Source organism: Notamacropus eugenii, chromosome 3 (assembly GCF_028372415.1).
Source record: "Notamacropus eugenii isolate mMacEug1 chromosome 3, mMacEug1.pri_v2, whole genome shotgun sequence".
NCBI classification, from domain to species: domain Eukaryota; kingdom Metazoa; phylum Chordata; class Mammalia; order Diprotodontia; family Macropodidae; genus Notamacropus; species Notamacropus eugenii.
In genome coordinates this window covers 460406049-460418241 of record NC_092874.1, presented here as the reverse complement: position 1 = coordinate 460418241, position 12193 = coordinate 460406049, and the positions used below count along the sequence as shown (strand labels likewise).

The following is a 12193-nucleotide window of genomic DNA, read 5'->3' as shown; positions in this document are numbered from 1 at the left end:
TGTCCTGTCTAACAAAATACACAATCTGGATTGCAAGGAGCCATCTAGGGCCCTTCTCCCCCACCCCCTAAGAACCTTGCATGTTTCCTAGTTCCCTGATTAGCATAAAATCATTGCATAGCCTTATTTGTGTGGATAAAAACTAAATTCAGGCTTTGTTCATGTTGTAAAGTGTTTGGATAATTTTCTGATGGCACATGCCATTTGGTTAATCCCACTTTGATTTATCTGCATGTTGGGGTTTGAAGAATATTTAAATGGCAGTGTTGGACTTAGTCTTAAGAAAACTCCAGTTTGTAGAATGATTACTCCTTTTGACCCCAAAATAAAACCTATTTGTCTGAATCCTGGATTAAGGAAAGTTTCAGCTGAAATTTCACAGTTTGCTGTTTTTCCTTTTATCTGTAGTTTAAATTCTCTAAAATGTTTATATCATTAAAGCAGGTTGAATATTAAGTTGTTGCAATTCAATTAGAGAACTTGTACAGTGTCATAGTTTTAAAATATGAAAACTGCCTTGTAACATACTTAAAAGTTTATGGAAATGTTAGTTTGGGGAGTTTGAGGATCATTCTGTTGTGGGTAATAACATTTACATGGTTAGATTGTGAACTAGACACTTAAACCAAGAGTAATATTAATTTCACTTGCAAGTATATTCATGTAGTTTAGAGTTATGTTTAAATAAGTTCAATTACTATTAATAGAGGCAAATTGTGTGAGGCTTTATTTTATTAAATAATCTGTGATATATATGTTTGTGTGTATTTTACATATGTAATAATACTTATTTCTTAATGCAGGAGAATGTTCAGTAATGACTTGAAATGTTTTGTTTTTGTTTTTTTAATTACAGGACTAAAATTGCCCCGAAAAAGTGTATCAGAGACAATTGTGTATATAAACATTTCTGGAAAGCCTGCAGATTTATTCATAAAATTTGCATGAGCTCTGCCTCTTTCCTGAGAATTCCTTTAGGAGGAGCTCAGGTAGCAGATGGCAGGCATATAATGCTCAGTTAAACAAATAAAACCATTTCATGATGGTGGCTCTCTAAGTTATGATGCATTTAATACAGTTGCACAGTTTTTAAGCTAAAAACAATTCTTGAGGACTTGGAAGATAATTTCAGGAGCTACAAAGGCTTCCTTGGTGTCATTTGCATTCCTAGATGCTAGTGATTTTTATTACCGTTTAATTTGTTGTAATTTATAAATACATGGATGTCAGACTGGCTGTTGGGGTGTTTTGTTTTATTGTTTCATCACTTTACTGTTCCACAAAATTTACTTTTAAACTGGGAAGTAACCTTTATTCTGTTATACCTTTTCAGTAAAGGCACCCCATCACAGATCCTTCCCTCCAGGAATAATTCCATCATAACTGTAACCCAAAGAGTGAGCTGTGCTTTGTTTCTTTGTTGCAGATATGCCAATATTTGGTCTCTGTCCAGCCCATGATGATTTCTATTTGGTGATATGTAACCACTGTAATCAGGTCGTTAAACCACAGGCATTTCAATCACATTATGGTAAGTGCTCAACCATTTAAAATCATCATTAGAGGGGGAAGGTCAAGCAGTATTAAGCCTAAAGATGATAGCAACATGGCGAATCATCATACTTTTATTTTCACAAAGTAGGTTATGTTTATAATTCATAAGTATCGGTTAATGCTCATTATATTGTAGGTGCTTGGATAGACATAGCCAGACAGTTCCTTAATTTTTTTAAAGAACACTTTCATGAGGTTTGGATTTTGGTTAATTGGGGATCTTTTCTGTACAGTCTTGCTCTTGTACCTCTTGGTGGAGTGGAGGGATGCCTAGGTTCTTGAAGACTAGGCCAGTAGAGCCTGGAAAGGCTTCAGGGACAGTCCCAAGCCAGACTGTGGATACTTTTTGATGACCAGCCTGGCTGAGTCCAAAGTGGCTCATCTGCAGCAGACTGGCCACACGGTGATGAATTCTTTGGCCATGGCAACCCATGAAACAAAGCAAAATGGCCTTCAGCCCTCGTGGCCTCTTTTCATTTCTGCAGGGACAGGGTCTGAGTGGCAGAAAGCGGGGTGGAGGGGACTGAGAATTACAGTTTCTAAGCTATGCATACATAGTCCTTTACCTGCCTTTGCACCCTCTAAAGGGGGATCATTCATTCAGTGACCCCCAAGTGGACACGTTGCCTGCATCCTGTCGGTCTTGACACACATGATTGAAATCAGAAGACAAAAGAAATTTGTTGATCAATTGAAGGATGACTTATAGACAAGGCAAATATATGGATTGTCAGAGTTGGTTTTCTTGGGCAACCAAAGGCAAAAAAGAATGCTCTTGCCTGGGTCATTGAATCACCTTGTATTGTAGTGCTTTTGAAGCATGTTTGGCAAAAGACCACTGGGAAAATCACAACTGTAGCTTTGGCACCTCGCTCTGTTGTGAAGTGTGAAGATGTCAAGAAATTCTACCGAAAAATCAGTAAACCTCCACATGAAACCAGTCCATGCTTCTGTATGTGATGATGTATCCAAGGGCCCTTTCAGGAAAGGCTTACACTTGCTTACAGAGACACAGATAATATACGCATACATGCATGCATACATACATATATACATGCATACTGGAAAACACTGTTCCAGGAGGCATGAATGAGCAAGGCCAAAGATGTGAACCTGCTGTGTCTTCTGTGAGTCTATTCATTATAAAGAATTTCACCAGCAATCAGAAGGTTCTTGACATAGAGTTCAGTATGTCCACTGGTACAAAGGTCAGAAGACCCAAATTCATATCCTCCCTTTGATGGTTACTGACACAAGTCTTTTTAACTTCCCTGAGTCTCAGTTTCCTCAGCTATAAAAGAGAAGGCACTGGATTAGATGGCCTCTAACATTCCTTTCATCTTTAGATCTGTGACCCCATGATCTTAATATCACAAAAAAAGAAATTGGTTATATTTTAAATGAAAGCAGTGGACTCATCACCAATTAGAGAATCAGCCGTCCTTCAGTCAGCTGCCTGCCTATGGTCAGTCCCCCACTGCATTAGAACAAAGATCAAAGTTGGCAGAAACATAGAATGAGACTGTGGTGCCTGTAGCCAAAACATTTCCATCCTGAGGAGAAACAGATGGAGGACAAGATATTGACATAGATTATATTAGTTCTATGTAGAAGGTTAAATGACCCAGGTATATTCTATATTGAGGAGACTAAAATAACCCAAAAAGTGCCTCAGGAAATGCTTGACTAATTAGCCATATGGAGAAAGGTGGCAGCCAGTGGCAATGCCAGTTCAGAATAGAAACTTGGTTGTAACTGTCCTGGCTAAGAGAGAGCAGCATCACCTTACAAATGACAAGGAGGGAAACACCAAAACTCAGTGAACGTCATTCTGAGGGGCCGTAAAGTTGAAGCTGGAAGGGGGAGGGTGGCATCATCCAAGTCCCAGATGTACTTAGAAAGGAAATGGAAACTGCACAGAGGAGAGTAAAGGTGGGAAAAACAGAACACTGGACATGGCCATCCTGTTTGGAGGCAGCCTGGTTGTGAGGGTTTTAAGGGATCAACTCTCAAGACACCCTATTCAGGAAGGCTGAAAGACACGAGGAAGATTCAGAGGCAGACAAGCAGGTCAGCTTGCCTTCAATGACCCAGAGTTTCACTGTGATTCAGAAACCTGGGCCTTATTTTAATACCTCTATTCTGTGGCTGATGATACATGGCGGTGAGTCATGAGTCCTAGTCCTCAGAGAATTACAGTGGATAATCACCCACAGGGCAGTAGAGAGGCTGGAGGTGGCATGAGTGAGCAGGTGACAATACATCTCAAACGAGGGAAGTCCATTGAGAAGATCATCCTTTTTTTGACATGAGCGACTCTGTCCTGGAATTGGCCTCCCATTCAGACAAAATGTCACATCCACTTCTCAGAATTTGGGCTGATCTGTTCCCCACACCCAAGAAAAACAGTACATCTTGTTCTGTTTGTGAGGCTAACTAGAGACAAAAACGTGTTTTTATTTTTTTTCCTTGAGGGTGTTATGAAGGCTAATGGATTGGTAACCTGCAGGGATTTGAACTTAACGTCACTGGTATAAACCAAAGATACGACTGCCCAGGCCTTGGTCAGGAGACTGTCCCAGAAAGGAGGAAGCATTCCTCCAGGGTGTGATGAGATGGTGATCCTTTTCTGGAAGCATATCCCTTTGGCACACTGGGTAGCAGATATAAAGCTGTAGATAGACCACCCAGGAAAAGAAACTAGACATTCACCTGGAAGGCCTAGATTGTAAAAGTACATTCCTACATCCTGAATGAGATCTAGAAGTTGTTTGAGCCTGTGCCCTGTGATTTTACTTACTGATTCTCTGCATCTGTTGTTCCTGTTGCCCTAGGCACACAGGTGGCCCATTTGTTCCATTAATATTCTCCAAATGTTTCTCAAGAAAGGCCCCCAGTACACTGAATATTCATCCTATGTCTTCCTTATGGAAGGAGATGGTCAGTAACGCAAGATAAGCAAGTATGGTCAGGTTAGGATCCATATTGTGGGAGAGCATTCCAATGCTGATGAAATCAGAGGTTCGTTGAGAGTACATGATAGAGACTCTTTTCAGTCAGGACAAATAATTCAAGAAGGAAGTCTTCCTTCTGCTTACCAAATTGTACAGAATATTTTTAAAAATTATGGGAAACCTGATGATCAGAATCTAGTTTTTATTATTCTGCAAAAAAGATTCATATTTTGGATCATTTTATATGGAGATAGCTAATTTTTCTGAATAGGATTTAATTTATTTTTTAAAATATTTACAATTTTTTTTTAAAGAATGTGTTTTTTCAGGAATTCTGTTCTTTAGGATGAAGTACATTGTTTAATAGTCCCTACTGACTATTTCATAGTTCACTGTCTTTGTGAAACCCATCTGACGCTCACCTAGCAAATTCCTTGATCTCCGTATTACTGGAAGATCAAGTAAGGAGAGAAGACATACATAAAGTGGTACAATCTAGAACATGCTTGATAAGTATCCTAAGAGGGACCAAAAACCAGAACCTTAAAGATTCTAAAGGGGAATCTTTTCTGATGGGGGTAGCCAGGAGACGCTCAACAAGTCAAAGCCAAGCTTGTCACCTTTCTTCCAAACCTACCCCTTTTCCTGGCTTCGCTGTTTCTGGCTTCCAAGGCTCACAACCTGGTTGTTGTTCAGTTGTTTCGGTCATGTCCAACTCTTTATGACCCCCTTTGGGGTTTTCTTGGCAAAGATACTGCAATGAACTGCCATTTTCTTAACCAGCTTATTTTATAGATGAGAAAACTGAGGCTACCAGGGCGACTTGCCCAGGTTCACTCAGCTAGTAAATGTCTGAGACCAGATTTGAACTCAGAAGATGAGTCTTCCTGACTCCCGGCCTAGTGCTCTGTGTATGATGGTGCTGCCTGGCCACCCTCGCAACCTGGGAGTCATCCTTGGGAGTGAGCTCTCCTTCATTTACTATACCTGGTCAGTTCTACCTGCATAGTCTCTCTCTCTCTCTCTCTCTCTCTCTCTCTCTCTCTCTCTCTCTCTCTCTCTCTCTCTCTCTCTCTCTCTCTCTCTCTGAAGTGTGTTACTAGCCATGAAATCTCAGGGGCAAGTATGGATACTTCAGTCATTTTTTTAGCATCATTTCAAATTGCTTTCCAGAGTCATTGGACCAGTTCACAGTCTCGTCAGCTACTACAACCTGCCTGTCTTTGTACAGCCTTTCCAGTATTGACTATTTCCATCTTTTGTCCTTGCTGCTCAGTGAGTGGTGAGACCTCACACTTGTTTTCATTTCCATTTCTCTAATTATTGATGAATTCAATTAGTCTTTCATGTGGCAATTTATAGTTTGCAGTTGTAAGTATCTTTTTTTCCCTAAACTGTACTAACTGAACTTGATGGTGAAATGAGCTTTCAGTTCTGAGTCCAGAAACTTGCCTCTGAGCCAAGCTTTTCATATGTATGTGGCCAGATCACTCGCTGACCTGTGAACTGGGGGCAGTTGTGCTTGTTATTAGGAGCAAAGTCTTTGTAAATTCTAAAATGCTATGTGGGAATTTTTTTTCTGATCCAGGCAGTGGCAAAGGAAGATTGCACTGACAGTGGTCTGAAGGTTAGACAGGTCAAAATAGTAAAGACAGTGGGATCTGGTTGTGGGGGCAGAGGAATTTGGTTTTAGATCTGTTGAACATCTTGTGTGTGGTGAATGGCCAAATGAGAGCCCATGTGGATGTTTCCACGACTGCAGACATTTCTCGAGGGAGGGCTTCCTGGTGGTGTTGGGGATGAAGCCGTGGAGGATTAGATCCCCAGAGAAAAAGTGTGTGCAAAGAAAGCAAAGAAAGGAATCTGCTGGAAATGTAGGGTACAGCCCAAGCCAGATTAATCTAGAATTGGGAAGTATTTAACAAAATACCAACAGAGTATGTCACAGACAATGTGAATTTGTGGTTTTATAAGTCACTATGCAGACCACAGGGATGCATTTCTATTTTGAGTTTGATACTACCTACATGGTCCAGAGAGACGGCTGCCCAGACCTTGGTGTGCCAGTCAGTAGATGTCCCCGAGCAGAAGAAGCCTTTCTCCAGAGTGTGCTATTGATATATGTCCTTTGCACACTGGGTAACAAATGGTGACAGTGAAGCGTGTCATGATAGAGCTGCAGACAGACCAACGGGGAAGCCAGGCTAGACATTCATTCACCTAGATTGTGAGAGCGTGTGCCAGCATCCTCCATGAACTCTTGCGGTTGCCTGAGCCCACAGATCTCTTCCTTAGCCTGACTGCCTTCTCTGACATGCCCTTGTGGCTTGCTTCCTAGTTACCTGCTCCCCCTGTACCTGCTTTTCCTGTCTGTTACCCTAAGCACGTTCCTTCCTGCTGCCCCCACTGCCACTGCCCCATCTGCGTTCCACCTGAGGCAGCTGATGCCTATCCAGGCTTGAACAAAAATGGTCCTCTCTTTCCTCCTCCCCTCTGTCGCTTTCTCTCTCTCTCCTCGCCTCCCCCCATCACTCGATCCCTCCCTCTTTCTCTCTCCTTTCCCTAGACCAGGGAGTGTCCTGGACCCCTTGGGTAGTCTGATGAAGCCCATGAACCACTTCTCAGAATTTTTGTTGTGTACATTCATAATTGAAGGAAATGCTACATTTCAGAGGGAGGTTAATGAAAATAAAGATGTATTTGTTCCCCCATCCCAGTTCATGGCACTGTCTCTAGGTCTCAAGTGAAGATCTGCTGCCTGGATGGTCAAGCCTGCTCCCATGGCCTTGATGATTTCCAAAGCTCTGTGTTGATATCTTGCTCGTCCCTTCAGCCTTCAGCAGCTGCCTTTTGTGTGTCTCTCTGACACGTGTCTGGAAGTCCACTGCTTCTCTTCACATGGCCTCGTTGCTTATTTTGAGGCACCACCACCCTGCCAGTGTCTGTACCCCCTCAGAATCAGATTTGGCTCCTAGCTACCTGCGTTCTCACCCTGTCAGGCACTCGGAGCCCCCCCATCCTTCTGCTTTTCTGCCTGCTTCCCGCACCTCTCCCTGGACTTCTATAACACTCCTGTGGTGTTCTCCTCCCCCTCGACCCCTCCTTTCACCTCTCTGCACTGATCAACAGTCTCTACACAAAGCATGGACTCCTCATCCTGCTGCAGGAGGCCTTCCCCACTGGATTCCAGTTTCCCTCCCCAGTATCCCCTTTTATCCTGCTGCCTTCCTGTTTTCATGCCTTCTATGGACTCCCTCCATCCCCTTTTTAAATGCCTCTTCAGAGCCCAGCTCAGGGGCTGCCACTGTCTCCAGGGAATATTTCCTGGAACTTCCCTGGCCCCTGCTGTGTGTCATCTCCACTGGCCCCAGCTAAATGTCATCTCAGCATGCCTCAGGTGCTTGCTGACAGTCTTTACCCCTTGGTCTTGGACATGTTAGAGGGCAGGGGCTGTGAGATTTCATCTTTGCATCTCAAGTTCTTTGGAAGGGGTTGGGATGGTTGGGTGAGTCAGTGACTTCATCCGTGTTATTGCTTACCCTGCCCTGAGGAGGGGCTGAGACACTACTCAATGTATTTCATGTCCAGGACACTGGTTCTTACCAGGGGTTTTATTTACTTGCAAAAACAAAGCACAGAACTCTTAAAGCTGTTGTTATTATAGGCAGTTTTACTACTTGTTCTTGAGAAGTATTCATGTTAACAAGAGGGAATATATGTTTTCTTACCTTCCAATGAAAATTTGTCTGTTTTTTAATGTTATGTCAGGACCTGTTAATGTTTATTTTCTTGTGGACAAGGCAAGGAGGTCCCTTTCAGCTGTATGTTTCTGGTCTCGTGAATGAAAAATCATTGTAATATCCAAGATGCAAGTCCTTCCAAAACAGTTGTCTATTGAAGAGGAGAATAATTAATGCCTCTGAAGTTGTGTAATGATTGTTTTCTAATGTACAGTAGGGGCAGGTCACATCCTTACTCTACTGTAACAGTCTTTGGGCAGTTTATGACTCTCTTGTATCATCAATCGACCAACAAGCCTTTCTGGCTTTGAAAGTTGTCTGTCTTTTCTTATTTTTTCCCAGTCAAGCTCTGTTAGAATTTTGAGAGGCAACATAAAAAGAGATCAGTCGTCAACCGTTTATGAAAAGCCTGTTGCATGGCAGGTTCCATGGTAGACCCCAGGGAGACAGAGAAATGAGTCACTGACCTCAAGGAGCTTAATCCTTTTGGAGGGAAAAACATGTATATCCATGTCGATATAGAACATACCCCAAGAAATCGAGGAGAGGTAGGTGTTGTTACTAATTTCTAATGGAGGATGTAGATACTCAAATGGAATAGAAACCCAAAATTACTCCAGAGACTATTGTTTTCCCACAGATTTCTGTTTTAAAGGCATGAGAGTATTCTGTGAGGGAAAAGAATTTTGATGAATTATCATTGAAAATTTAGAGACAAAGGTGGTAGACCTTAGCCTGTGAGATGCATTAATTGTTTGGTGCCGTTGTGCCAGTCATTTTAATTCCTGCTTCCTAGCTTATTTTTCCTCAGTAGAGTCTTTTTTTTGACAGAAGCATGCCAGTCAGTCTGTTGATGAGCTGTCTGTTGAGTTCTTACTATGTCCTTAGTGCTGGGTCCAAGTGTGTGGAGGATGAAGAAACGTGAGCCACAGTCCCATGCCCTGAAAGCTCCCTTCTAGTCAGGGAGACAAAGTACACACATCAAACAGCATTTGACAATGCAGGATATTCTTGTTACCCCAGAATGATGTGGGCTTCTTCAGGATGTAGAGAGGGTGGCCAGGCCTAATTGCTGTGGGCTGCCCGAGTCTTCTTACCTTAGTCCAGGTCTTTGGTGGCCAGCCAGATAGACATATCGAGAGAAGAGACTTTCCAGAGTCAAACAAGGGTTAGGCTTTATTCAGGGTCTTAGTTATGTATCCATGTGCAGGTGAGTTCTTCCCCAGGAAAAAGGAACCCCCCTCCTCTTCAAGGAGCAAGGATCACACACAGCGAGAGAATGGAGGTGGAAGAGGGGAGGGACCCCTGGAGGGGACCCTCCTCAGGCTTTCCTGCCCCCGCTTAAGCTCTCCCAGCCGTTCGCACATGGATACTGTGCATGCTCTCAGCCCCTAGCTAATCAACAAAAAGGTGTGCTCAGACGATGGGCCAATCTCAAGGGTGGGGTGCTGTCCCCAGCAAGTTTCCACTGAGAAGAGGTGGAGAAACAAGAAAGCTTGAGTCTCACTCCTCAATTCCCAGCTGTTCCCTGGGGGGCCTCATGAGAGCTCGCAATCAAGAAGCCCTCACCTTTACCTGTCTGAGACCGTTCATGTGAGAACTGAGCTTACACCCCAACAAGAGGGTTTCTTGTTATTAGATGTCTTCAGGCAGTGACTAGATGACCCCTTGCATGGGGTCTGTAATTGAAGTTTTCTCTATTGGGGCTGAATTCAATGGCCATTGAGGTCCCTTCTGGCTCAGATTCTGAATGTACATCCTTAGAGGCTAGCACCTGATTCAAGGATGGTGGTCAGGGAAAGCTTTATGGAGAGCGGGTAGGGCTGAGCTAGCAGCCTTCCTTCTGGAGATGGAGATTTCTCCTGCACCTTCGGAGGCAGTGGCGGAGAGGAGAGAGGACTCAAATCCACATCTCAGACTCTTAAGCCCCAATTTCCACTGGAGGACTGATAGTTGTCATTTTGACTCCTTGACATTCTTAGCCCCTGCTATGGGGCTAAGCCAGCGGCCACAGCTTTGCCATTTGTTGGAGTAGCCCAGGGTACCAGAACTCCCTGGGGAAAACTGTTATCACAGAACCAAAACGTTGAAATGGGAGGGAGGCTCCCCTCAAGCAGGCTCACAGACTCTTTGCACCTCCAACTTCCACTAATCAGACGGCAAGTATCTAAGCTCCTCTGGTACCACTGCCCCAGGCCCAGTGACACATCAGGCTGGCACAGGAGCTCTAGTGAATTTGACAGCTGTCTCCTTAAGTGTCACACCTACCAGATCCAGGTGCCATCGACCTGCTGATGCTTCTTTGTGACAGTAGTCATGTCTTTAACAAAAATGCTGGCTGGGATTTAGAGCTGTCCATCTCCCAGATCTTCTGACCCTCACGAAATGAGCAGCATGCGGGTTCCATTCCTTTCTTTTAGTATTGTTGGTCATGTGTTCTTTTAATTTTTAAGTTGTTTTCGTTGATATTTGTTTCTTACATTGGCATAGTTTACCCCAACTCTCCTTCCTTCTCCTCCCTCCCAGAAAGCCATCTTAGAGTATTTTTAGAGAGGAAAAAAATCAGCACAAGCTACTATTAAATAGAAAAAGTAAGATGTAAACCATCACATCTCGTTTTTACCTGCTTTGTGCCTTTGATTTCTTTCGCTTGTCTTACTGCTGTTGCTAGCGGTTCTCGAACTCCATCCAGTAGCAGTGGTGAGAGTGGGCATCTTGGCTTCACTTCCGTATTTACTGGAAAAGCTTCTCTTGTATTCCTGTTGTACGTGGTGCTTAGTTATTTTGTAGGCTTTTTAGCATAAAAGTGTTGTGCTTTGTCAGAGGTTTTTTTCTGCTTCTGTTGTGATGATCATGTGATTTTAGTTGTTTCGATTTTTAATATGATGATGTTGATTTTTTTTTGAACCATGCTTTCATCCTTAGTATAACTCCCGTTGCCTCTTACAAGATTGTATTTAAAAGGTTTGAGTCACTGTTAATTATATTGACCTATAGTTTTATTTCTGTCGTTTATCTTTCCCTGGCTTAGATAGTAGAACTATATGTTTCCTAAAATGATTCTGGGGTGGTACTTTCTTTGTCAGTTTTTGAGACTGATTTGTAAAGTGTGTATCCTGTAAAAGTTTAATAGAATTCTCCTGTGAGCCCATCGGACAAGAAGTTTTTTCAGTTATAGTTAGATGTACTTCTTTTTCTGATACTGAGCTATTTAAGATCTCCGTCTGGCCTTTTGGTAGCTGGGTGTTTTATATTTTTGAAGATATTCTGCTTCTTTTGAGTGCTCTTCTTTTGAGTCCTGCTTTGTTAGCAGGACATTTTCTAATTATTTTTATTTCTTCTGGTTTTGCTGGGATTTCGCCTTCCTCATTGGCTGCTTTTAAATTTTTTGATTTCTGCTGTTTTTAGTGAGATTATCTGAGTTTATCAATTTTCTTGGTCTTTTCAATTTTATTTATCGTTTCTGTGGAGTTTTTTTTAATTTCTAATTTATTCATTCCCCTTCTTTGATATCTCCTTCTGTGCTTATTTTAGGTTTGCTTATTTGTTGGCTTTCTAATTTTTCTGTGTATATTCATTCATTAATCCTCTCTATTTTATTAATGTATTTTTTAAGGATATTTTCTCCATTTTGTTAACATATATTTGTAATACAGTTTCTACCTGAGGACCACTTTAGTTGCTGTTCCATCTTTATAATTTTCCTTTACATCGTTACTGTTTCTAAGATTTGTTCTTTGACCCATTTATTCTTTGAGATATCATTTCTAAGTCTCCATCTGGGTCCAAATCTTTTGTTTGTGATCCCTGAACCAATGACTTTTTCTGTTTCATTATGGTGTGTAAAGGATGTTAACTATTTTTTTTCCCCTTTTATGTTTGTTTGCAATATCTTTGTGTCCTAGTACGTGTAAAAGTTCCACATGTTGCTGAAAAACATGTATA

At 42.2% G+C, this 12193-nt stretch overlaps 1 protein-coding gene across 3 annotated transcripts in view; it reads left to right on the top strand.

Annotated features, from left to right (window-relative positions):
- ATXN7 (ataxin 7) overlaps window positions 1–12193 on the top strand; it is a 101436-nt gene that overhangs the window by 34436 nt on the left and 54807 nt on the right. For all 3 annotated transcript variants that reach the window (XM_072598772.1, XM_072598770.1, XM_072598771.1), the window contains one exon: window positions 1427–1531. In XM_072598772.1, the coding sequence (XP_072454873.1) occupies window positions 1427–1531 (105 nt within the window). The remainder of the gene's footprint in view (window positions 1–1426; window positions 1532–12193) is intronic.